Source organism: Oncorhynchus clarkii, chromosome 15 (assembly GCF_045791955.1).
Source record: "Oncorhynchus clarkii lewisi isolate Uvic-CL-2024 chromosome 15, UVic_Ocla_1.0, whole genome shotgun sequence".
Classification (NCBI taxonomy): Eukaryota; Metazoa; Chordata; class Actinopteri; order Salmoniformes; family Salmonidae; genus Oncorhynchus; species Oncorhynchus clarkii.
The window spans coordinates 18,845,434-18,873,137 of record NC_092161.1 but is presented as its reverse complement, the minus strand read 5'-3'; the positions used below and the strand labels follow the sequence as shown (position 1 = coordinate 18,873,137).

The window sequence follows — 27,704 nt, the reverse complement described above, 5'->3', positions numbered from 1 at the left end:
TTGAAGCTCCTTTGGCAGTGATTACAGCCTCGAGTCTTCTTGAGTATGACGCTACAAGCTTGGCACACCTGTATTTGTGGAGTTTCTCCCTTCACTGGATTGGGAGCGTCGCTGTACAGCTATTTTCAGTTCTGTTCGGGTTCAAGTCTGGGCTCTGGATGAGCCACTCAAGGACATTCAGAGACTTGTCCTGAAGCCACTCATGAGGTGTCTTGGCTCTATGCTTAGGGTCGTTGTCCTGTTGGAAGGTGAACCTTTGCGCCAGTCTGAGGTCCTGAGCGCTCTGGAGCAGGTTTACATCAAGGATCTCTCTGTACTTTGCTCTGTTCATCTTGTCCTCGATCCTGACTAATCTCCCAGTCCCTGCCGCAGAAAAACATCCACACAGCATTATGCTGCCACCACCATGTTTCACCATAGGGATAGTGCCAGGTTTCCTCCAGATGTGATGCTTGGCATTCAGGCCAAAGAGTTCAAGCTTGGTTCGATCAGACCAGAGAATTTTGTGTCTCATGGTCTGAGTCCTTTAGGTGCCTTTTGGGAAACTCCAAGCGGGCTGTGGTGAGCCTTTTTACTCAGGAGAGGCTTCCGTCTAGCCACTCTACTAGAAAAAAAGATTGGTGGAGTGCTGCAGAGATGGTTGTCCTTCTGGAACGTTCTTCCATCTCCAAAGTGGAACTCTGTCAGAGTGGCCATAGGGTTCTTGGTCACCTCCCTGACCAAGGCCCTTCTCCCCCGGTTGCTCTACGAAGAGTCTTGGTGGTTCCAAACTTCTTCCATTTAAGATTGATGGAAGCCACTGTGTTCTTGGGGACCTTCAATGCTGCAGAAATATTTTTGGTACCCTTCCCCAGATATGTGCCTCGACAATTTTGTCTCGGAGCTCTACGGACAATTCCTTCGACCTATGGCTTTTTTTTTGTTCTGACATGCACTGTAAACTTTGGGACCTTATATAGACAGGTGTGTGCCTTTCCAAATCATGTCCAAACAATTTAATTTACAACAGGTGGACTCCAATCAAGTTGTAGAAACATCAAGGATGATCAATGGAAACAGGATGCACCTGAGCTCAATTTCGAGTCTCATAGCAAAGGGTTTGAATACTTATGTAAATAAGTTTAAGAAATATATATATACACATTTGCCATACATTTCTAAAAACCTGTTTTCACTTTGTCATTATGGGGTAGTGTGTGTAGATTGAGGGACATTTTTTAATTTTTAAAATTCATTTTAGAATAAAGTTGTAGTTGTAACGTAACAAAATGTGGAAAATGTCAAGGGGTCTGAATACTTTCTGAATGCACACAAATGTATGTAAATTGTAAAGTATTTTGTCTGTAATGTCTTTTTAGTTATTGCCATTGGCGTTGGATGATTGGGATCCTAATAAATCAAATACAAAATGTTTCAAGTGGCTTAAGATGTGAGATCTTTCTCTTATCTGCCTCCCCAAGGTAAATGACAGCTCTATACAGACAGCATGTACAACCTCACATATTTACATTTAAGGCCTCAGGATTTCCAATTATGTTACAGATAATGCCATGTAAAGATGTAGAATCAAGAGACTAAAGAAATAACTCAAATCCAAATCTCAATATTTAAAAAAACTTAAACATAGAATGCCTGCAATGAACCCTTGCTACATTTAGTTTGCTACCTGCTCCAACTGTTTCTGCACCACATTCTGCTGCTCTGTCACATGCTTCAGCTGCTCGACGTCCTCCTTAGGGAACTCACGGCCAGCCTTCTTGGCCGTCCGCTGTTTGGCTGACAGGGCCTTCTTGGATTTCCTGTGGGCCCCAATCTGGTCTTCCAGAAACTTCTGCTGCATCTGCAGGAGCTGTTGGGTCTCCTTGAGCCACTCCTCGTACTGCTTCCTCTTGCCATCGTCTGAGAGACGGGAGACAAAACTGTATACATAAATCCAAAAGACATACAAGTAAAATCGAATAGACCCTGGATTGGATATGGTCAAATGGGTATATGATTAATATTTTGGTTAAAATGAATGAGGATGTCATAATCAAATGCAAATAGAAACACTTTGGGTTGTCCACTCACTGACAAATCCAGGTCCAAAATTTGGGGGGTTCGGTCTCGCCATCTGTGGAGCCAACTTCCCGTCCTGCGAAGACAATAATCAAACGATAATGTACCCTTTTTTTCTAGCATAAGATATGAAACATATGGCAGGCAGACTGATAGACAGACAAATAGTGGTTGATTCACGATGCTTACCTGTCCAAACACATGTGGAGGCAGAGTGTCAGCAGCATCTGGTCCATGGGCTCCTAGCGTATGCTGAATTCTGATAGGATCATTGCTTTAGGGAACATGAAATCATTTTTTACGCTTTCAATTAAATAACATGACCTAGCACAAGAACTCAACGCTAGCATTGGGGAAGCTTTTGCCTTACCTGTTAATGACTATAGAGGGCATTCCAATGCTGTTCTGAGCCATGACTTTATTGATTCCCTTCAGGGCTACCATCTTAGCCTTCATGATCGGGTCTGTGACGGCATCAAAATCTGCTAAATAAGAAAACAAAACTAAAAAGTATCAGTAATTTTTTGACAAGTCCTCTTAATCCATGTTTTTTATGACTCTACAGATAACGAACAGGTAGAGGGCAGAACACACACAGATACCCTACCAAAATCAAACCCACCCCAACCGCCCTATGCTCCCTACTAAATAAAACCCACCCCACCAGACATGATATACAATGAGTAATATAATCAAATAGTAAAATAATAAAGATATTATAAGAAATAAAATACAAATTATAATAATAATTTAAAAAGAGTAATAATAATGATACAAATTCAAATTTGGGTTGGTTTATGGAGTTGTGAAATTAGTTGGATCCATGTCTTCTACAAAGGATAGGAAAGGTTGCCAGATATTATAAAATGGAATTGCAGATCCCCTAACGGAGTAGCGTATTTTATTTAGCTTGAGATGTTGCATAACTTCCTTTATTCAATGGTTAAAAGTAGGAGGAAACCTATCCTTCCACTTAAACAGTAGTACATGCCGGCATGTTGCCCATAGAACTGTTTCGAGGGGTCTCCTGTGGTGCCACTCCGAATAATGCAATAAAAGGCATTATTTGAACGCCTTTTAAAAGGAGAAGTTTATTTTTATAACCAAATTTCTATTTCTGATGTAAATGGCATGTTATAGAAGGGTCCATACACATTTTTTGTGATTTCACTTGTTTTTGAGAAACTTAACCCAAACAGGACATCTCGTTGTGTAGTATGGGGGAAATGAAACGTTATGGATAAAATTCAGAATGACACAATTTCATGTGTACAACATCTAAAGACCTGCATCAATATACTGAGAGATTTGTAGTATTTGGGTGTTCTTGAAGCAATGGTTAAAGTTTTTCAGGGCCACCATAAAATTCAACGAAGAAGTGATTTGCTGTTTGGGGTAAGTTTCTCAAAAACAAGTGAAATCACAAAAAAGGTGTCTGGGGACTTCTAGAACATGCCATTTACATCAGAAATAGAGATTTGGTTGTAAAAAAGAACTTTTCCTTTAAGGTTTGACCTCTTTCCAAGCCATTTTAAAAGAATCCAAGAGTGCCACATCTAAATTATGTATGGAACGCTGGTGAAGTAAGACTCCCAAAAGTCTCTCTTAGTCAAGAAAAATTATGTCCAACATTCTGTTCCTCAAATTACATGTGGGGAAGGTTCTTTTTTTTGCTTCGAAATATAAAAATGGCTTCATATTCCACATATCTACCAAAAAGGATGATCATGCAAAATTACTGCAAAACCCCCAGAGGACTGTTCTGACTACACTCTGGAAATAACTACATGTAGAGGGGTAATGCGTGTGACTCAATTAAACAGCAGTCACATGTCTATCTGAAGCTCATTGTCCTTACCTATGTTGGGGAAGAAGGAGTCGCTGGAGCGCTGTCGGATCATTGCCTGCATCTGCCTCTGCTGCTGCTGCTCTTGCCTCTCCTGGTCCAGCAGGTCCTGCAGTAGGAGGGGCTGCTCGTCCAGCAGCAGAGGCCTGTTTTGTGGGCCGGCCTGCCCCAGCGAGGAGCCTTGCTGCCCCTGGGGGTTCAGGCCATGGGCAGTGGGCTGCTGACTGGCTCCAACCATGGCTAGGTTTAGCTCCACCTGCTGGTTTACTGAGGCCCCGAAACTGTGGTTCCCCCCTAGGATGTGGTTTGGGTTTCCCATTGAAAGCCTGCTCTGAACCAACGCAGGGTTCACCCGATGTCCCATAGCCACGCTGGGATTGAGCCTGTTGTTGTCTTGGGCATGTTGCATGCCTGTGTTTGGGTGTAGCCCAGTGGCCTGGTTCGGCTGGGCAGCTATGTTCCCTTGATGAGGAGAGCCGGTTGGGACTAACCCAGTGTTTTCCAGTTTCTCTTTGACCAGAAGGTTGGAGAGGACCGGAGACGAGACTGTATGTCCAGGCTGCTCATACAGCCCTGCGCCCTCTTGGTTAGTCATGGTTCTGTTGTCATTCATCCGGCCACTGCAGAGTGGCTGGTCCTGGTTTTGCATGTGTCCATCTTTGACCTCCGTTTTGATTGTTTCCTCTATTTTGACTATGTCCAAGGTCTCTTTCGATTTGTTGGCCTCCCGTCTGATTTGGCCGTCTGATTGGACGGATTTCCCTACGGACTGGGACGAAGTGGCTGCGCAGTCTCCGCTGGCGTTCCTCTTCTCCGACAGGGCTTTCTGGAGGTCTGAAGTCTCTCCCTGTTGGTGTTCCTCAATGGGGTCACCCAGGTCGAGATCTTCACTGAACATGTCTTTCTTGTCTTCCAGGTTGAGCTCAGGATCCGTGTAGGCGATGAGGTCAAACTTCCCAGACATGAGGAAGTCGTCGAGGTGCAGGTCATTGGGTCCCAGGTCCAGGTCTTTGCCATCATCCGGGTCGAGGTTCAGGTTCAGGTCGACCAGGTCTTTGACCTCCACGTCTTCGAGGTCCTTCACTGCAGAGTCGTCAGCGTCCAGGTTTTCGTCGATTCCGTCTCCACTGGGTATCTGAGTCTCTTCCGTTTGACCGGTGCTAGACCCAGGCAAGAGCACACCAGATGGCTCTGCATTGAGTAACTCACTAGTGACAGGGTGGCTGAGGGACCTATTCAGTGGAGGATGCTGTTGTTGTTCAGTGGTCATCTGCACTTCAGCCTGCTGCTGGTGCAGGTTCTCCATACTAGCCAACATCTGCATTTGGCCAACCGATCCCTGGGAAGGTCTGCCCATCATGGGAGCCATCGTTCTTGGTCCCTGGTTCCTGGCGAAGCCAATCTCCTGGCCTCCCATGAAGCACTGGGGTGGTCTCTGGGTTTGGTTGGAGGGGTCCATGACGCCGGGAGGTCCATGCCCAAAGGGGTTCTTGATCCGGTTCTCAGGGGCCCTGTGGCGGAGCTCGATGAACGTCTGACCCATGATATTGTGCTGCTGGACGGTAAGGCCCCGTGGAGGGAAGTCCTGGGGGAGTCCCATCAGGGGGTTGCCCCTCCTGGAAAAGTCCACCGAGAGAGACCTTCTCATCTGGGGAGGAATGTTATCGATCATGGGCCCGCCGGGTCTGAGGAAATGTTGCTCCTGGCCGGAGGGAAATCCAAACCTGAGAGAAGGATGAAAAACACATTGTCAAATGCTAATCCATGAACAAGGCAGAACACAATGTCATAGATTGCTGATGATTGCTCCCTACACACAAATAAGGAATATTACACAGTGAGTAGCACTTCAAAAATGCCACTTCATTCCACAATGCATGTTTAACGAGGAGCAACACAATCTTTAAGACAATTATAATGGATTGGATTTGATATATAGAGCGTCTTCCTACCAACGGAGGTACTCAAAGCGCTTTACATAGTAGGGGGAAACTCACCTCATACACCACAAATGTGTTGCATTATGAAAATATACAGCTGCATTTAAATGTGGTCAAGGCCTTGTCCATAAAAAAAGAAGTGTCAAGGGCAAGAGTTTATGTATACCTATGCAGTCAATCTTGACTAACCTCATTCCTTGGGGCCTCAAGCCCATGTTGTCCATGTCCCTGGGGGAGTTGGGTATGGCAAACTGTCCCTCGTTGGGGAAGGGTCCTCGCTGGTCCCCTAGGAAGGTACCAGGGAACCTTTGACCCCCGAGAACTTGGGGGCTGCCCCTCATGGGTCCTGGGTAAGGGGGTGGTGGTCTGCCAAACATGTGGCTCTGAGGGGTGGGATCTTCTTGTGACCAGTGACGGGTCACCGCACCAGTAGCTCCACCAGCTTCCTGTAGTAGTCCCTTCTCTTGTCGGATGGCCGTCTTCTGTTGCTGCTGCCTCAGGATTAGCTGTCGCAGTCTCTGGCGCTGCCCGGGGGGGTACACATTAGCAAGTAACAAACAAATCCTGCATCTTGCAGCTATTAATTAATTAGTATTTTAGGGGTCCTTAGAGAGGAGCAACAATTATTTCATTTTGCACTAACGTGCACTGTCATACTGGCTTGGGAATGACTAATCACCTGCTAATAACTGTGCAAACAGAAGAAGGCTTTATGACAATTCAAGTGTTATCCATGTGACAGTGTCATTGCGTCTCTACTAAATGTAAATACCTGTCTGAGCTTCTCCTCAGTGTCTCCCAGGTGTGGCTGCATGCTGTTCTGAGCAGCAACAGTGTTGCTGCTCAACTGGGGGATATCATGGGCTGGCCTTTCTGAAGCTTGAGCACAAGGTTTCATTGGACCCTGTTCAAAGGGGTCGTGAATCGGCGTTTGACCACCGTGATGATTCGACTGTGGCAGAGAGAAACTTTCGTCTGACATTCCCGGGTGCTGCGATATCTGAAAGCCTGGGGCACTTGGATGGGCAAACGTGTCCTGCATCCTGCCCGGAGACTGGTGGGAGAAGGGGTCAGCTGGGAGTTGGGACATGGGCATCGGTCTGGAGCCTAGTCGATTGAAGGCGTCAGGACCAGCTCCTGGTCGTGGCGTCCCTGAAGCTTGGGAGTAAGGGCCGGTGAGGAGTGGTCTTGGGGTTCCAGGGGGCTGTGCGTATAGAATGGCATTGGAGGGCCGATGGGTACCAGGTTGTTGGGTATAGGGGTCCATGTTCCTTTGACTAGCAGGGGATTTGGGAAATCTATCCCCTTGGGCTGGTCTGGGGGTACCTGGCATGGAGGCATAAGGATCAGTGGAGTGAGATGGAGACTGTCTGCGTTTGGCTGGGTGCTGCTGGGGAAACTGGTCTAGATGAAGGCTAGGTGGCTTCTGCAGGTATGAAGGATCTGAGTGTGGCCTTGGGGTGCCGGGAGGTTGGGCATGGCCATCAGAGTGAGGTCTGGGGGTGCCTGGCGGTTGGGCGTAAGGGTCAGGCATCTGCTGGGAATAATCTGGTCTCGGGGTGGATGGTGCTTGGGCGTATGAGTTTCTGTGAGGGTGTCTCATCATTGGCATGGGTTGAGAGAAATGGCCCTCCTGGGATTGGCGCATCATCCTGGGCTCGTTGGGGAACCCTTCCCCCATGGGTGAATGGATGGTGAGGGGCTGCTGGGCATAGGGGTCAGCCTGTGGTCCTTGGGGAAAGCCATTAGATGGCCCTCGTCTAAGTACCCCAGGCATAGGGCCACCATAGGGCTCTTGCTGGGACTGCTGGGGAGGCATGGGGGCTTTGAACACCGGCACAGAGCCCGACTCATTGCTGCCGGGGATGGGAGTGAGCAAGGGCCTGGAGTAGGGGTCCGAGAGGATCATGCGGTTGTGAGACATGCGCTGGTAGACCTCAGCTCGGTGGCCCCCTATCCTGGCAAAAGCCTCTCCTCCAGAGGGAGGGCTCATCATGTTCCCGACCTGCTGCTTTTGCTGCTGCTCAACGAGTCCTGAAGGGCCCACCCTGGCGGGTCCCATGGGTTTCACAAACGAGTCGGGTGGCCTGGGGGTATCTGGCATCTTAGCATAAGGGTCAGCATTACCAGACGTGGGCGAGCCAAAGGACTCGTGTGCCGGTGAAGGCCTCCCTCCCCTTTCCTGCATCTCTGACAGAGAGTTCTGCTGGGGCGTGGTGGATCCGCCATCCCCAGGGGGTGGTCTCGGGGTGCCCACAATTTTGGCATAGGGGTCCCAAGGTGAGGATGGCCGGGAGCCTGAGGAGGAACTTGGGGAGTACATCTGTGGTGACTGGGGCTCGGAGGATGGTCCCTGCTGCGGGTACGAGGTCTCCTGGGTGGGTGTCCTCGACGACGGAGGTAGGAGCTGTGGTCTGAGGAACACGTCATCCTGTGACCCGGATGTGACTGGAAGTTGGGGTCTTGCGAAGCCATCCTTAGACACTATTGGCTGCAGAGGGGATGAGTTTCCAGACTTTCCACCATTGCTGGGCTGAGGTGTCATGGGGCTCTGGTTCCCACTATTAGGTGTTGTATCTCCACATGACTGACTGCTAAACAGCTGTTGTTGTTGCTGCTGCTGGAGTTGTTGCTGCTCATTTTTAACCTGCTCCAGCTTTTGAGTAGCTTCGATCTTCGCCTGCTGCTTGCTCTTTTGTCTCATTTGCTGCCATGGAAACAAGAAAAGCAGGGGAGGGGAGGCACTTCAGTGAATGAAGCCTTTTTGAAAGTGTTGAATTAGAAATTTTATGATGACATGGTGCTAAGAATGCTCTCTTTCCCTCACTCACAGCAAAGTTAATACTTTTTCAATATGAGTGGGTCTAGCGTGTGTTGTTAAGCCATGCAAGAGGGAACAATGTGAGGGTGTATGTAATATGGTCATGAAAAAAAAGCTTCTGGAGGCTGTTACTGTGTTTTCAGGGCGAAGGACAGGTTTTACCAGTTAACCAAGCTTTTCTCCCTACAACTCCACTTTACATTTTGTTTTTCTTACACCTCGTAAATTTTGCTTTATTGGTTCTCGGCAGACGAAAACCAGAACAGTGCCTTGCCTTGGGAATCTTACCAGAGATATTTTTCCACCTCCTGCAGCTATAGTTGCCTGGTTGGAATGTCCAAAAAGGACGTCTTTATTTGTTGATTTTATGGCTTTGCTTTTTGGGACCTTTTCCTGCTGCGTCTTAAGCGGTCCCCACATCTGATTTAACTCTCCCTTTTCAATGCAAATTAAGAATTAGTAGACTGTATGAGAACGCCAAATGTATTGTTTAAAAATGACTCACTCAACCATGCACATATATAAAGTTAAATATAAAGAATTATGTTTCATGCCCCCCCAAGTTATGTTATGTTCAATCTCACCACCTTGCTTCCACTCACAATTCCCCTGACATGCGATACTTTGATTGTTATGGTGGTGTATTATGGTGTCATAAAATACATGTACACACAAAGAAACGCACACTGCTCTCTTAAACCAGGGTTTCTCAACAGGCAGGAATAAAATCCCACTTATACCATTTTGCTGCCATGAAACAAATAACTTCCTAATTTTCTAAAAAGGCATGCATGCAATTGCCCCACAATCTTGCATCCAATTTCATACCCTCAATTATTATTATTTTTTAAAAATTATATAAAAGAAATTAAGGCAAAACAAATCCACAACAACTCCTAGAAAAGTGGTTGAGAAACCCTGCTTTACAGTGCACCCATGCTTCATACACCACCACCCCCCCCCCCCTCCATTTACAGCACACTTTAACCCTAAAGGTACTCTTACCTGTCTGAACTTCCACTCCTGCTCGTGCTCAGACTCCTTGGGCTTGAGAGTATCTTTGAAGAGCAACTCAGCGTCCATTGGGACACTATTGGGGTCAAAGGGGTCAGTCAACGGCTGCTGGTGAGGATTCTGGTGTCTCTTCAGTGTATCGTTGGACATCTGAACTTTGTTAATGCGCAGCGCTGCCCGGTTATCACGTGCCTTTTGCTGGAAGAAAGGGTCCATTTTGTAATTTTTCCAAGTGGTCAATCACTTGACCCATTGAACAATGATAAAGCTAATTATTACAGATGGTTACACATACAGTACCAGTCAAAGTATGGACACCTACTCATTCAAGGGTTTTTCTTTATTTTTACTATTTTCTACATTGTAGAATAATAGTGAACACATCAAAACTATGATATAACACATATGGAATCATATATTAACCAAAAAAGTGTTAAACAAATCGAAATATATTTCATATTTGAGATTCTTCAAAGTAGCCACCTTTTGCCTTGATGACAGCTTTGCATTCTCTCAACCAGCTTCATGAGGTAGTCACCTAAAACACATTTCAATTAACAGGTTTGCCTTGTTAAAAGTTTATTTGTGGAAGTTCGTTCCTTCTTAATGCATTTGAGCCAATCAGTTGTGTTGTGACAAGGTAGGGGTGCTCAAATAGTCACAAAAAACATCAAGCGCTATGATGAAACTGGCTCTCATGACGACCGCCACAGGAAAGGAAGACCCAGAGTTACCTCTGCTGCAGAGGATACGTTCATTAATTACCAACTAGAGGTCGACCGATTATGATTTTTCAACGCCGATACCGATTAGTGGAGGACCAAAAAAGACGATACCGATTAATCGGACAATTTTATTTTTTTGTTGTAATAATGACAATTACAACATTACTGAATGAACACTTATTTTAACTTAATATAATACATCAATTTAGCCTCAATTAAATAATGCAAAAACAAAGTGTTGGAGAAGAAAGTAAAAGTGCAATATGTGCTATGTAAGAAAGCCTACGTTTCAGTTCCTTGTTCAGAACATGAGAACATGTTGGTGGTTCCTTTTAACATGAGTCTTCAATATTCCCATGTAAGAAGTTTTAGGTTGTAGTTATTATAGGACTATTTCCCTCTATATCATTTGTATTTCATGAACCTTTGACTATTGGATGTTCTTATAGGCACTTTAGTATTGCCAGTGAAACAGTACAGCTTCCGTCCCTCTAGTTAGCGCGTGCTGACTAGCAAGCCATTTCACTTCGGTTACACTAGCCTCATCTCAGGAGTTGATAGGTTTGAAGTCATAAACAGCATGATGCTTGACGCACAACGAAGAGCTGCTGGCAAAACACACGAAAGTGCTGTTTGAATGAATGTTTACGCACCTGCTTCTGCCTACCACCGCTCAGTCAGATACTTGTATGCTCAGTCACATTATATGCCAAGAGTAGGCAAAGCTGTCATGAAGGCAAAGGGTGGCTACTTTGAAGAATCTAAAATATATTTTGATATTTGTTTAACACTTCATGTGTTATGTCATAGTTTTGATGTATTCACCATTATTCTACAATGTAGAAAATAGCAAAAACTAAGAAAAACCCTTGAATGAGTAGGTGTCTAAATCTTTGACTTGTGTGTGTGTATATATACACACTGCTCAAAAAAATAAAGGGAACACTATAATAACACATCCTAGATCTGAATGAATGAAATATTCTGGCAGACAGATTTATTGCTTCTTTAATCAGAACAACAGTTTTCAGCTGTGTTAACATACTTGCAAAAGGGTTTTCTAATGATCCATTAGCCTTTAAAAATTATAAACCTGGATTAACGTGCCATTGGAACACAGGAGTGATTTTTGCTGATAATGGGCCTCTGTACGCCTATGTAGATATTCCATTTAAAAAATCAGCTGTTTCCAGCTACAAATGTCATTTACAACATGAACAATGTCTACACTGTATTTCTGATCAATTTGATGTTATTTTAAATGGACAAAAATGTTTGCTTTTTTTCAAAAACAAGAACATTTCTAAGTGACCCCAAACTTTTGAACAGTAGTGTATATTAAAAAAAACTGAATGTCTTGGTTTCTTTACCTTATGTTTTCCCCATCTACAATCACCCAATCTCATCAACAACAAAGAAATTGACATGCAGAGCATCGTTGAATGTAATGTCATCATGGAGAAAATCTAACAGTCCTGAAAAACCCTCAAATAACTATCTGTAAAGTTGGAAAACTTACTAGGCACAACATTTAAACAGAACAAAGATAAGAGAAGGGACAGAGAGAGAGAGAGAGCGCCCTTAGGTTTATAATGCCAGAAAACAGAGGAACAGAACAAAACAAATACCGTCCTTCTCCCTAATGGCCTCTTGAACATTTCGTCAGTGATTGGCTGCTTTCCTTTCATTCATCAGTCCAATAAACATAAGGCCCCATTCAATCAAAATCTCAAATCAGGTTTGTGGAGTAAGTCAATAACAAAGTTGTTCTGGTGAAGTAGAAATAATTCATTTTTGATTGGTACTACGGCTGTTTTCGTTGGAAGTTTTGGAAAAGATTTGCCATTATTACTTCAATGTATGGATTTTGTCTAGAGGTTTATACAAACTTCTCTTCAGCAATCAGGAAAACCAAATACTCATTAAATTAAGTGCATTGAATCATAGTCCAGCATGGATGTAAACAAACTTACCACATATGGGGCCCTGTCCTGGGAACTGGCTTTCCTCCATAATTTTGCGATTTGTTTCACTCTCATAGCCCAGTCTGAGATCGAAAAAAGATTAGCTAAAATGTACAGCGCTAGGACACACATGCAATAAGGCCAAGTAGAGTACCTTTTCTAGTCTCGTTTTCACAATATCCATACAATCTTTTAAATGGATGTGACAACTTCGAACTCATTATTTTTAATAATTCACACAAGAATTTTAGAGAACCAAACATTCTGTACCAACCTGGGAACTCCCCTAGGAGGTTGGGAAAGTTGACGTTGGTGTAAAGGACTGGGGCCACAGTGGCCATCTCGCCCAGAGTCTCCTCCTTCTCCCACTTGAGCGTGCTCCTCTGTGCGTTGGACATGGTGTCTGTCTCTCCCTCTGAAAGGGGGCCGGGGACGGGCGCGCTCCATGGAACCACTACGTCACCCCCCATCTGGCTAAACTTCTTGTCCCTGGAAGGAGCTCTCTGGTTACACATTATATTGACTTATACCATTGCATTGTTGGTACTCGTTTCTGATTTGCTTGAAGGGCATTCTAGAGACACATTATTATTATATTTGCACTTTCTATGTCACTTACAATGTGGATCCCCTTGAGGCAAATGTAGTTTGGGCTTTAGTATAAAAAAATACATCCTATTCATTGATGGAGATATTAACGCTAACAAGTGAGCAGACCTCAGAGGAATTTTTTTTTTTAAAGCGAACTACAATGAAGTCCAAACAATGGAGGAAAACATAGTCAAGAAGACTCAATAGGTAAATAAAACAGCATCCAACTGATTGCCTTCCAGCAGTTGTCTTTAAAGGTGAAAGCAATGCTCTAGTAATACGCCGGAGGGGTACAACAGCTTCCTGCTATACCAGCTCTTACCTCATATTCTCTTGGAAAGGCATTCTGTGGATGGGCGAGAAGTTGCCGGGGCCATAGGGGCCTGTGCCGCCGGGCATCATGGGAGTTGGAGGAAAATGGGGGTTGGGCCCCATCATGCCGTTTATCATTGGCATCCGGGGGAACATCCCACCGTCGCCTGCAACAGAGAGCATAGAGAATGTCAGATAAGTAGTTCCATACATACATTGATTATACAAAACATCAAGAACACCTAATCTTTCCAAGACAGACTGACCAGGTGAAAACTATGATCTCTTATTGATGTCACTTGATAAATCCACTTCAGTCAGTGTAGATTAAGAGGTGGAGACAGGTCAAAGAAAGATGTTTAATCCGTGAAACAATTGAGACATGGATTGTGCATGTGTGCCATTCAGAGGGTTAAATGTGCAAGACAAAACATTTAAGTGCCTTTGAACACTCAACAGTTTCATGTGTGTGTCAAGAACGGTCCACCACCCACATCCAGCCAACTTGACAACTTTGGGAAGCATTGGATTCAACATGGGTCAGCATCCCTGTGGAACACTTTTGATACCTTGTAGAATCCATGCCCTAACAAATTCAGGCTATTCTGAGGGCCAAATGGGTGGGGTGGTGCAACGCAATATTAAGGTGTTCCTAATGTTTGGTATACTCACATGTACATCCACATGTCCTGTTGATTATGTGAACATGACATTCATATAAATCAATGTGCTCCTCAATTATCAATAAATGCCCATGGTTATACATTCATTTTACAGTCAATAGTAGATTATATAAAAATGTGACCAAATACAATTCTCCAAGAGGCTTGGGGTGGTGGTGGTACCTGGGTTTGGATAGGCCATGGCTCCAGGTCCACTGGCCCCAGGGTGAGACAGCTGTGGAGGGTGGCTGGTGCTGGGACTAAGGACCGCTGTGAAGAGGTCTTCCACATCCTTCCCCTCCAGCTCTTTAGGCAATGAAATAAATGACGTTGATGAGAGTATTTTATTTAAAAAAAACAACTCTTTCTCCCCAATTTCGTGGTATCCAATTGGTAGTTACAGTCTTGTGCCATTGCTGCAACTCCTGTACAGATACGGGAGAGGCGAAGGTCGAGAGCCATGAGTCCTCCGAAACACGACCCTGCCAAGCCACACTGCTCACTTTATCCAAAAGCCAGCCACACCAATGTGTCGGAGGAAACACCGTACAACCGGCAACCGTGTCAGCGCACATACGCAACGACCAGCCACAGGAGTCGCTAGAGCGCGATGGGACAAGGACATCTCTGACAGCCAAACGGTCCCCTAACTGGGATGACGCTGGACCAATTGTGCACCGCCTCATGTGTCTCCTGGTTGTGGCCGGCTGCGACACAGCCTGGAATCGTACTCAGGTCTGTAGTGAAGCCTCAAGCACTGCGATGCTGTGCACATACTTTAAACCACCATCAATAAGTGTCGTTCAAATCTTTAAATTATATAAAACTGATCATCTCTGACATACAACTGAATGAACAACTCTCAGAAGAACTATCTAGGTTGGGCCTTAATGGGCCTTAAAAGATTCATATCAAAACCACAAACCTGGGATTTTGTAGAGTTTACTGAGAATTGCACCTGAAAAAGACAAAGAAATGCTTATTACATTACTGCAATGATATGGACACAGTACCAGTCAAAAGTTTGGACACACCTACGCATTTCAATGGGTTTTGTTTATTTTTTTACTATTTTCTACATTGTAGAATAATAGTAAAGACATCAATACTAGGAAATAACACATATTGAATGATGTAGTAACCAAAAAAGTATTAAACAAATCCAAACATATTTTTTAAAGTATCCACACTTTGCTTTGACAGCTTTGCACTCTTGGCATTCTCTCAACGAGTTACTACATCATGTGGTAGTCACCTGGAATTAATTTAAATTAAACAGGTGTCCCTTCTTAAGTTAATTTGAGCCAATCAGTTGTGTTGTGAAATGGTAGGGGTGGAATACAGAAGATGGTCTTTTACCAAATAGGGCTAAGTCCATTCTATGGCAAGAAACAGCTACAATAGGCAAAGATAATTGACAGTCAATGCAGAACATTTCAAGAACTTTGAAAGTTTATTCAAGTGCATTCGCAAAAACCATCAAGCGCTATGATGAAACTGGCTTTCATGAGGATCGCCACAGGAAAGGAAGACCCAAAGTTACCTATGCTTCAGAGGATAAGTTCATTAGCATTACCAGCCTCAGAAATTGCAGCCCAAAAAAATGCTTCATAGTTAAAGTAACAGACATATCTCAACATCAACTGTTCAGAGGAGACTGCATGAAACAGGCCATCATGGTCAAATTGCTGCAAAGAAACAACTACTAAAGGACACCAATAAGAAGAAGAGACTTGCTTAGGCCAAGAAACGCAAGCAATGGACAGTAGACTGGTGGAAATCTGTCCTTTGATCAGATGAGTCCGAAAAATTCAAGGCACACTTAACTAGCCTGGCTATCACAGCATTCTGCAGCGATATGGCATCCCATCTGGTTTGCGCACATTGGGACTATCATTTGTTTTTCAACAGGACAATAACCCAACACAACTCCAGGCTATGTAAGGGCTATTTGACCATGAAGGAGAGTGATAAAGTGCTGCATCAGATGACCTGGTATCCACAAATCACACAACCTCAACCCAATTGAGATGGTTTGGGATGAGTTGGACCGCAGAGTGAAGGAAAGTCAGTCAACAAGTGCTCAGCATATGTGGGAACTCCTTCAAGACGGTTGGAAAAGCATTCCTCATGAAGCTGGTTGAGAGAATGACAAGAGTGTACAAAGCTGACATCAAGGCAAAGGGTGGCAACTTTAAAGAATCTAAAATATAAAGTATATTTTGATTGGTTTAACACTTTTTTGGTACATGATTCCATGTGTTATTTTATAGTTTTGATGTCTTCATTATTTTTTACAATGATGAAAATAGTAAAAATAAAGAAAAAACATTGAAAGAGTAGGTGTGTCCAAATATTTGACTGGTACTGTATATACAGTGCCTTCGGAAAGCATTAAGACCGCTCGACTTTCCACATTTTGTTACGTTACAACCTTATTCTACAATTGATTAAATTGAAAAAAAGCAATCTACACACACCTCAAAATGACAAAGGGAAAACAGGTTATTTTTGTAAATAAAAAATAAATACCTTATTAACATAAGTATTCAGACCCTTTGCTATGAGACTCAAAATTGAGCTCGGGTGCATCCTGTTTCCATTGATCATCCTTGAGATGTTTCTACAACTTGATCTGAGTCCACCTGTGGTGAATTCAATTGATTGGACATGATTTGGAAAGGCACACACCTGTCTATATAAGGTCCCACAGTTGACAGTGCATGTCAGAGCAAAAACCAAGTCATGAAGTTTAAGTAATTGTCCATAGAGCTCAGAGACAGGGTTGTGTCGAGGCACAGATCAGGGGAAGGGTACCAAAACATTTCTGCAGCATTGAAGGTCCCCAAGAACACATTGGCCTCCATCATTCTTAAATGGAAGAAGTTCGGAACCACCTAGACTCTAGAGCTGGCCGCCTGGCCAAACTGAGCAATCAGGGGAGAAGGGCCTTGGTTAGGGAGGTGACCAAGAACCCGATGGTCACTTTGACAGAGCTCTAGAGTTCCTCTGTGGAGATGGGAGAACATTCCAGAAGGATAACCATCTCTACAGCACTCTACCAATCAGGCCTTCCATGGTAGTGGCCAGACAGAAGCCACTCCTCAGTAAAAAGGCTCACGACAGTCCTCTTGGAGTTTTCCAAAAGGCACCTAAAGTGTCTCGGACCTGATGAAACCAAGATTGAACTCTTCGGCCTGAATGCCAAGTGTCACGTCTGGAGGAAACCTGGCACCATTCCGACGGGGAAGCATGGTGGTGACAGCATCATGCTGTGGGGGTGTTTTTCAGCGGCAGGGACTGGGAGACTCGTCATGATCAAGGGAAAGATGAACAGAGCAAAGCATGAGAGATACTTGAATGAAAGATGAAAACCTGCTCCAGAGCGTTCAGGACCTTAGACTGCGGCAATGGTTCACGTTCCAACAGGACAACGACCCTAAGCAAACAGCCAAGACAACGCAGGAGTGGCTTCAGCACAAGGCCCTGAATGAGCAATATAAATATATATATATAAATATATATATATATATATGCATACACACACACACACACATATGTACGTGTGTATATATATATACACACACACTGCTCAAAAAAATAAAGGGAACACTTAAACAACACAATGTAACTCCAAGTCAATCACACTTCTGTGAAATCAAACTGTTCACTTAGGAAGCAACACTGACAATCAATTTCACATGCTGTTGTGCAAATGGAATAGACAACTGGTGGAAATTATAGGCAATTAGAAAGACACCCCCAATAAAGAAGTGGTTCTGCAGGTAGGGACCACAGACCACTTCTCAGTTCCTATGCTTCCTGGCTGATGTTTTGGTCACTTTTGAATGCTGGCGGTGCTTTCACTCTAGTGGTAGCATGAGACGGAGTCTACAACCCACACAAGTGGCTCAGGTAGTGCAGCTCATCCAGGATGGCACATCAATGCGAGCTGTGGCAAGAAGGTTTGCTGTGTCTGTCAGCGTAGTGTCCAGAGCATGGAGGCGCTACCAGGAGACAGGCCAGTACATCAGGAGACGTGGAGGAGGCCGTAGGAGGGCAACAACCCAGCAGCAGTACCGCTACCTCCGCCTTTGTGCAAGGAGGAGCAGGAGGAGCACTGCAATATGACCTCCAGCAGGCCACAAATGTGCATGTGTCTGCTCAAACGGTCAGAAACAGACTCCATGAGGGTGGTATGAGGGCCCAATGTCCACAGGTGGGGGTTGTGCTTACAGCCCAACACCGTGCAGGACGTTTGGCATTTGCCAGAGAACACTGGCGCCCTGTGCTCTTCACAGATGAAAGCAGGTTCACACTGAGCACGTGACAGAGTCTGGAGACGCCGTGGAGAACGTTCTGCTGCCTGCAACATCCTCCAGCATGACCGGTTTGGCAGTGGGTCAGTCATGGTGCGGGGTGGCATTTCTTTGGGGGGCCGCACAGCCCTCCATGTGCTCGCCAGAGGTAGCCTGACTGCCATTAGGTACCGAGATGATATCCTCAGACTCCTTGTGAGACCATATGCTGGTGCGGTTGGCCCTGGGTTCCTCCTAATGCAAGACAATGCTAGACCTCATGTGGCTGGAGTGTCAGCAGTTCCTGCAAGAGGAAGGCATTGATGCTATGGACTGGCCCGCTCGTTCCCCAGACCTGAATCCAATTGAGCACATCTGGGACATCATGTCTCGCTCCATCCACCAACGCCACGTTGCACCACAGACTGTCCAGGAGTTGGCGGATGCTTTAGTCCAGGTCTGGGAGGAGATCCCTCAGGAGACCATCCGCCACCTCATCAGGAGCATGCCCAGGCATTGTAAGGAGGTCATACAGGCACGTGGAGGCCATACACACTAATGAGCCTCCTTTTGACTTGTTTTAAGGACATTACATCAAAGTTGGATCAGCCTGTAGTGTGGTTTTCCACTTTAATTTTGAGTGTGACTCCAAATCCAGACCTCCATGGTTTGATAAATTTGATATCCATTGATCATTTTTGTGTGATTTTGTTGTCAGCACATTCAACTATGTAAAGAAAAAAGTATTTAATAAGAATATTTCATTCAGTGTTATTTTAGTGTCCCCTTTATTTTTTTGAGCAGTGTATATAGATGTGTATGTGTGTATATATCATCTCAGCAAAAAAAGAAATGTCCTTTCACTGTCAACTTAACATGTGTAAATATTTGTATGAACATAACAAGATTCAACAACAGACATAAACCGAACAACTTCTACAGACATGTGTCTCTGAACAAAGGGGGGTTCAACATCAAAAAGTAACAGTATCTGGTGTGGCAACCAGCTGCATTAAGTACTGCAGTGCATCTCCTCCTCATGGACTGTACCAGATTTGTCACTCTTCTACCAAGGCACCTGCAAGTTTCCGGACATTTCTGGGGGGGAATGGCCCTAGCCCTCACCCCTGATCCAACAGGTCCCAGACGTGTTCAATGAGATTGAGATCCGACCTCTTCGCTGGCCATGGCAGAACACTGACATTCCTGTCTTGCAGGAAATCATGCACAGAACGAGCAGTATGGCTGGTGGCGAATCCGACCATCACCCCTGGTGAGACAAAACAGCGACTCGTCAGTGAAGAGCAGTGACGGTGGCTTTGTGCCCATAGGCGACGTTGTTGCCCGTGATGTCTGGTGAGAACCTGCCTTACAACAGGCCTACAAGCCCTCAGTCCAGCCTCTCTCAGCCGATTGCGGACAGTTTGAGCACTGATGGAGGGATTCTGGGCTAACTCGGGCAGTTGTTGTTGCCATCCTGTACCTGTCCCGCAGGTGTGATGTTAGGATGTACCAATCCTGCGCAGGTGTTGTTACACGTGGTCTCCGCCACTGCGAGAACAATCAGCTGTCCGTCCTGTCTCCCTGTAGTGCTGTCTTAGGCGTCTCACAGTACGGACATTGCAATGGCCACATCTGCAGTCCTCATGCCTCTTTGCAGCATGCCTAAGGCACAGTCGCAGATGAGCAGGGACCCTGGGCATCTTTCTTTTTGTGTTTTTCAGAGTCAGTAGAAAGACCTCTTAGTATCCTAAGTTTTCATAACTGTGACCTAAATTGCCTACCGTCTGTAAGCTGTTAGTGTCTTAACAACCGTTACACAGGTGCATGCTCATTAATTGTTTGTTTCATTGAACAAGCATGGAAAACAGTGTTTAAACCCTTTTATGTTAAGATCTGTGAAGTTATTTGGATTATTACAAAGTTTAACTTTGAAAGACAGGATCCTGAAAAAGGGACAAGGGATAAATCTCTGCCAAGAAAACAGGGTAGACCTCCCTATTTGTCAACACTTAACTTTGCGGGAAAATCAGCTAAACTGAGCAAACATTATTTACTTAGGTTTCCGTGATTTTGTTATCTGGCATTTGATTCGACCACCATGGCTTCTATATACACTGCAGTTGCTCCATGTGATGGATACTGTACAGCGCATACGCAACTCTAGGAAGACATACTTATTTTTCCATTCTTGACTTTTAGGGGCAGTTTCGCCGACACAGATTAAGCGTAGTTCTGCCTAAAAGTGCTTTCAATGGAGATTGTTCTTTGCTAATGCGTTAGTCCAGGACTAGGCTTAATCTGCGTCTAGGAAACCAACCCTGAATCCATGTACTGATGTTGACCAGGGAAACCAGGTGGTGTGCAACTCTCTGGCCAATTATACATCAATACATCAGTGAGTGGGAGGATAAAACAGACACTGAAGCCCTGGAGATTTACTCCTCTGCTCTTCACCAATGACACCGATTAAGCAGCACATCCGGTAGACAGTCAAATTTCAACATGGCCGTCTTACCATCTGCGACCATCTTGTCCAGTTCTGGGCTCAGGATGACATCCAGAGGCTCCTCCTGTAGAGCCCTGGGCCCCCGGCCTGCAGAGCCCTGACAGGACCCAATGGGATCATCAGAGATGGGGGCCATGTCCAGACCAGCTAGGGGATGGCAGAAAAGGTCAAAAGGATGGTGAGGGGAGGGTGGTCACACAGGCGCACACACCCACACAGTCCACTTTTATGTTAAAAATCAACACACTAGCCCCCACCCCCCTACCAATCGACCAACCCCCCTAAAAACTGGAAGCTGTCACACCAAAGAGTAAATCAGAGTTGACTGGCAATTTATTTTAGAACTGTGTCTGAGTGCTGGGTATTGGAGGAAGAAATAAAAAGAGAAAGAGGAGAGAGAGAAAGCGAGGAGGAAGAGAGGAGAAGGAGAGAGAGCTGATCATTCATGTCATGGTTGTAAAATAAGCTCTCCATGCATTTTCTTCCCCTAACAACATTTTCCAAGAATAGCAATAAACTAATTTGTGTTGCCTGCTCGACAGAGTGGAAAGAGGGGGGGGGGGGTCCTTAAAAAATAGTCACACTACTTTCATCATCGTTCCGATCCTGCGCACATTCGAATAAACGAGGGCTTAATCAATGAAAAAAGTTATGGAAGATTGCAATGATTAATCATCATAACCGCTGTCTAACATCAGAGGGGGTCGGAGGTTCATGCACATTTTACTGTGGCGCACACTCGACTAGTTTGCCATGTTGTTTTTTTGTCGGAAGAAGCTACTTTTCGTGTGACCTTAAATGAACTGGATATAAGGGAAGAGATGCATTGAGACCACAGATACTGCATATGGCCTGAAAGGAACGAATAAAGGCTAAAGTCACTTATTGTTTTTATAAAACTAGTCATCTGCTTCAGGGCATTCAAGCATTCTCGTAAGACACAGTTTGTTCTTAAATAATCTCTCAGAAAAATAGAAGGGTGGAAAATGAAAATCACTATACAACACTGCAAAACTGGATAGATAAAATATATTTCTTTCTTTGTTTCACAGACTCGAGGCGACAGAGAAAAAAGGAAAGCTTGCCGGCTCAATAAATAAAATACTAATTGCTACTCATTGGTAACTGCTCCATGGAATGCAAGAACTGTGAGACATTCAGTTCAAACTTTGTTACATTGTATGACTAGAGGAAGCTCCCTTTTTAACCCACACAACTTAAACTCAGCTGTGGTGAAAAGGTAGTAAACACTAAAACATATCAAATGAAACCAACTGAATTACATAAAAACAACATTTGTGAGAATTTTTTTATTTTTTTAATGGGCACCTCTAATAATTGTTTCGCCCAATACCACTGAACAGTCCATAGACATGCAGATTGGTGCGTGGTTAGTAACACCGCAGTAGTTAGTCAAAGAGACTGGACAGTGCTACAGCGTGAGAAAGGAGTGGGGTGCACAGACCACAGATCAAGAGAGAAGGAAGGATATGCAAATGCAGTGAGCAGGCCCAGAGTGGGAGAAGTGTCGGGAGGGGGCAGCTCTACTCCTAAGAGGCCAGATGGGCCCGAGGACTTCTCTTACCAAAAGGAGAAGGAGGGCTGTCGACCTGGAAAGGGCATAAATCAAGACCTAAGGGAACCCAAAACCAGATTATTATAAACTGAGGGGGAGAAAAGCAGGTGTAATAAAATTCTAATGCTATTGATACTACTTGAAGCAGCTCAATGTGATGCCACACCATCTCGTCATAGTTGTGACATAATATCAACAACCATAACACGTCCTAGCACAGACCTGGGTTTGAATAGTATTGGTTCTCTTTCAAATATGCAGGCATCAAGACAGGCCTTTCAAGTAAACTGTTCGAAAGCAAAAATAATGCACACAGACAGAAGGGTTGGCCAGAGTAGACACTGCAAACCAAGAGTATTATTCAATGTGCAATACAATACAAGTGAAGGAAAATGCCAAATCATAAGTAAAGATGCAACAGAGAAATTCCATAGGTTTTTGTGTATGGCGTTGACCTTGCTAGTGACAGGAAGAGTGCGTATTTGAGTGGGCAGAGGAGACAGGAAGTGGAGGCTGCCATTTTGGAGGAGGGGAGGGGTCTACCTGAGTCATTCCCCTGCTTCACCAGATCATCCGACAGCATTCCCAGGAGATCTGCATCCGTGCTCAGGACTTCCGGAAGGTCCACTAAGGGATCCTCGGAATTGGCTGGAGAAGGAGATGATATACATACCCCATAATGACAAAGTGAAAACAGGGTTTTAGAATTTTTTGCAAACGTATTAAAAATAAAAACATAAATACCTTATTAACAAAAGTATTCAGACCCTTTGCTATAAGACTAGAAAATGAGCTAAGGTGCATCCTGTTTCCATTGATTATCCTTGAGATGTTTCTACAACTTCATTGAAGTCCACCTGTGGTGAATTCAATTGATTGGACATGATTTGGAAAGGCAGTGCATATCAGAGCAAAAATCAAGCCATGAGGTCAAAGGAATTGTCTGTCGAGCTCAGATCTGAGGAAGGGTACCAAAACATTTCTGTAGCATTGAAAGTCTCCAAGAACACTGTGGCCTCCAAGCTCTTCCTAGAGCTTGGCGCCCAGCCAAACTGAGCAATCGGGGAGGAGGGCCTTGGTCAGGGAGGCTACCAAGAACACGATGGTCACTCTGACAGAGCTCCAGAGTTCCTCTGTGGAGATGGGAGAACCTTCTAGAAGGACAACCATGTCTGCAGCACTCCACCAATCAGGCCTTTATGGTAGAGTGGCCAGACGGATGTCCCTCAGTAAAAGGCACAAGACAGGCACCTAAATGACTCTCAAACCATGAGAAACAAGATTCTCTGGTCTGATGAAACCAAGATCGAACTCTTTGGTTTGAATGCCAAGTGTCACGTTTGGAGTAAACCTGGCGCCATCCCTATTGTGAAGCATGGTGGTGGGAGAATCATGCTGTGGGGATGTTTTCAGCAGCAGGGACTGGGAGACTAGTCAGGATCGAGGGAAAGATGAACAGAGCAAAGTACAGAGAGATCCTTGATGAAAACCTGCTCCACAGTGCTCAGGACCTCAGTCTGGGGTGAAGGTTCACCTTCCAACAGGACAACGACCCTAAGCATAGAGCCAAGACAACGCAGGAGTGGCTTCGGGACATGTCTCTGAAAGTCCTTGAGTGGTCCAGCCAGAGTCAGGACTTGAACACAATAGAACATCTCTGGAGAGACTTGAAAATAGCTGTGCAGAGTTTGAGAGGATCTACAGAGAAGAATGGGAGAAATTACATGTGTGCAAAGGTGGTTGTAATCGCTGCCAAAGGTGCTTCAACAAAGTACTGAGTAAAGGATCTGAATACTTCTGTAAATGTGATTTTTTGAATTTGTTATACATTTGTACAAAACAGTTTCTTTGTCATTATGGGGTATAGATTGATGAGAAAAAAAAAAACAATTTTATCAATTTTGGAATAAGTCAAGGGGTCTGAATACTTTCCAAATGCACTGTATATAGGCATACAGTATATGGTTTCCTAAATATCTAAGAGAACTAACACTGTCCAAGGACCATATTCAAACTAAAAGCTGGTGAATGTCTTCAAAACAAGCAAAGTGATTAGTGTGCTTCCCTCTGCAACAAATAGCCTTGTGGTTAGAGCAATGGACTAGTAACCAGAAGATTGCGAGATCGAATCCCCGACCTGACAAGGTAAAAATCTGTCGTTCTGCCCCTGAACAAGGCAGTTAACCCACAGTTCCTAGGCCGTCATTGAAAATAAGAATTTGTTCTTAACTGACTTGCCTAGTTAAATTAAAGTGAAATAAAAATGACCAAAGAGGGAATTTGGACGAGTGGGAGGGAAAATTGCGTTCTGAAGGATACTAGAGCAGGGGTCTTCAACGTTTTCAGGCATGAGAGCTACTTTTAAAACATGTCGCAAGCTCCTCATCTTTGTATAGATTTCAAATAGGCACATTCTACTTCTACCTGCAACTCTTCCCCGGGTCCTTGGTGTCAATATAATGGTTAATAAACAGTATTTGGCATGACAGGGCCCATAACATTTTATTCTGTATTGACAAAGAAACCGATTTGAAGACAACAGGTAATGACATCACTGTGCACCAATGATATGACCACTGTTTCGTTGATTGACTGAATTTTAACCCAATGACCACTGATCGTCTTAAAATCTAGCTGGGTAGATAGCCAATGAGTTGTATGTAATATGTAATGGTTATTTGTTGGAAGACCAACCCATGTAGTAAACTCTGGCGTAAAGAGAGCCATTCGCTATTGAAGTTTTATACCGGAAGGAGCATATTACGCACAGCATTGTTTTGGTAAACGCACAGATTCAGCTGTTTATATATCAATCAGTATGGCGACTAAGTTAGGGAAAGCTAAATCTAAGTCTAGATATACAGATGTACACACAATTTTAGAATAAATTGATCGGGAAAGTAAGACAGAGATTGTTGTAGGACGATTCATTTAGCGATTCCCAAGTGGAGGAATATTTTTTAAACGGAGAGGACATCGTTTTGGACTGGTAAGTTCTTCTCATGCTAATGTCCTATGCGTGTTCCCAGTAGGCAACTGCAGCACTTTTCATAGCGTGTTGGAGTAGAGTGTAAATGACTGTATATGTGGAAAAGATGACTTAAGATGAGCAGACAGGCTTGAAGATTGATGGGGGATGGTGGAATAAACTTGATGGGGGATGGTGGAATAAACTTGATGGGGGATGGTGGAATAAACATGATGGGGGATGGTGGAATAAACTTGATGGGGGATGGTGGAATAAACTTGATGGAGGATGGTGGAATAAACTTGATGGTGGATGAAACCATGTGAATTTACAACTTTTGACAACAAAAAACTTGGGGAAAAACTTAAGGGAAATAGTACTGTTCATCTAGAGGAGGAGGGGGACCCAAACTAATACAAGGCCACTTTTTTTTACATTCTGGGTTTGTTAGAAAGATGGCATTGAGACTGGGTTGATTGAGAGTCCATTGTGTATAAAAGAGAAAGCAAAAAAACATATTGGAGAAACACATTTTCTCTGCATGTAGAATAAAATGAACTTTTAGAAGAGGAGAGTCAACATGACAGGAAGAGGAAGAACCTCTGTGTGTATGTGTGTGTGTGAGAATGCGTCGGTGTGTGTGTGTAAGACAGGAAAAGTGACAGCTCGAGAAAGTGTGCAAGAGAGATGTGAACATACACAGTCCTCCTCCTTTTCTGGAGATGGGTATGGTGGTCGAGGTAGCGCTGAGCAGCGGATCTGAGGAGGGGTCCAGAAAGCTGGCGTTGATGCTGCGGGGTTTGGTCTCTGCATGGGCCCCTGAGATCTCCTCACAGAGCCCTGTGGTCACCAGGCCCGCCTGCCTGCTCTGCTTGCTCTTGTCCAGCAGCTCCTTTCCAAAGAAAGCCTCCTGGTAACAAACCACACAGTCAATGAGAAAGTGACCATGAGATACAGAGAACACATTCAGTAACAACACACATCATTCACGCCCAAAATACATGACATGAAGCAAGTTTGTCTCTTTGGCTATGGCAGCAAAGGCAGCCTAATTCTTCTCTTTTGCAATTAATTGGTCGTTGGACAAATCAGATCAAATCTTCTGCCAATAATTGGTCAATTTATGAGAATTGGGATGCCAGTATAAACACAGCCCTGGAGACAGAAGGTGGAATCCAGTTATGAATTCTAGATTTGAATGGAAATTAATAAGGGTTCAGTTCATAGTAATTCAACTCAAATACAGTATTTGAAAATACAATGCATACGGAACATTAATTAAGTAAAGCTACTAATAAACCAAAGGCTTATCAGGCTACGCTACTGCTAACCCAATAATTATTTGAATGGGTCTCCAGGCCCAGATTCCAGTGTGTTTTGTGTTTGTATTTTTTTTCTTCTCAGTGTTGCAGCACTCTATAGGCCCTAGTGTTATCCAGACACACACAGAAATAGTGAGGTGTGTATACAGTTGAAGTCGGAAGTTTAACCAGGGCAAGGTGACCGGAAACATGACTGAATACAAACAGTAGAGAGACAACGTAGAGTCACAATTCAACGGCTCAGACAAGAGGTATGTGGCAGGGTCTACAGTCAATCACGGATTACAAAAAGAAAACCAGCCCTGTCACGGACCAGGATGTCTTGCTCCCAGGCAGACTAAATAACTTTTTTTATCGCTTTGAGGACAATATAGTGCCACTGATACGTCCCGCAAACAAAACCTGAGGACTCTCCTTCACTGCAGCCGACGTGAGTAAAACATTTAAACGTGTTAACCCTCGCAAGGCTGCAGGCCCAGACGGCATCCCCAGCCGCGCCCTCAGAGCATGAGAGACTAGTCAAGGACCATATCACCTCCACCCTACCTGGCACCCTAGAGCCACTCCAATTTGCTTACCGCCCAAATAGGTCCACAGACGACGCAATCTCAACCACACTGCACACTGCCCTAACCCATCTGGACAAGAGGAATACCTATGTGAGAATGCTGTTCATCGACGACAGCTCAGCATTTAACACGATAGTACCCTCCAAACTCGTCATCAAGCTCCAGACCCTGGGTCTCGACCCCGCCCTGTGCAATTGGGTACTGGACTTCCTGACGGGCCACCCCAGGTGGTGAGGGTAGGTAACAACATCTCCACCCCGCTGATCCTCAACACTGGGGCCCCACAAGGGTGAATTCTGAGCCCTCTCCTGTACTCCGTGTTCACCCACGACTGCGTGGCCATGCACGCCTCCAGCTCAAATCATCAAGTTTGTGGACGACACTACAGTGGTAGGCTTGATTATCAACAACGACGAGATGGCCTACCTTGAGGAGGTGAGGGCCCTCGGAGTGTGGTGTCAGGAAAATAACCTCACACTCAACGTCAACAAACGAGATGATTGTGGACTTCAGGAAACAGCAGAGGGAG

The 27,704-nt window shown here is 44.6% G+C and overlaps 1 protein-coding gene across 1 annotated transcript in view; it reads right to left on the bottom strand.

The window, feature by feature from the left end:
* The window catches only part of LOC139367007 (histone-lysine N-methyltransferase 2C-like), a 221,964-nt gene that overhangs the window by 35,569 nt on the left and 158,691 nt on the right, over positions 1-27,704 (bottom strand). The window contains exons 26-43 of the mRNA XM_071104854.1: positions 25,984-26,194; positions 22,860-22,964; positions 22,326-22,373; positions 20,750-20,887; positions 14,859-14,891; positions 14,117-14,239; positions 13,282-13,438; positions 12,643-12,857; positions 12,378-12,451; positions 9,671-9,877; positions 8,954-9,100; positions 6,617-8,551; positions 6,034-6,368; positions 3,917-5,628; positions 2,429-2,543; positions 2,248-2,332; positions 2,071-2,134; positions 1,667-1,899 (exon numbers count right to left, since the gene is read on the bottom strand). Of these exons, the coding sequence (XP_070960955.1) occupies positions 1,667-1,899; positions 2,071-2,134; positions 2,248-2,332; positions 2,429-2,543; positions 3,917-5,628; positions 6,034-6,368; positions 6,617-8,551; positions 8,954-9,100; positions 9,671-9,877; positions 12,378-12,451; positions 12,643-12,857; positions 13,282-13,438; positions 14,117-14,239; positions 14,859-14,891; positions 20,750-20,887; positions 22,326-22,373; positions 22,860-22,964; positions 25,984-26,194 (5,937 nt within the window). The remainder of the gene's footprint in view (positions 1-1,666; positions 1,900-2,070; positions 2,135-2,247; positions 2,333-2,428; positions 2,544-3,916; positions 5,629-6,033; positions 6,369-6,616; positions 8,552-8,953; positions 9,101-9,670; positions 9,878-12,377; positions 12,452-12,642; positions 12,858-13,281; positions 13,439-14,116; positions 14,240-14,858; positions 14,892-20,749; positions 20,888-22,325; positions 22,374-22,859; positions 22,965-25,983; positions 26,195-27,704) is intronic.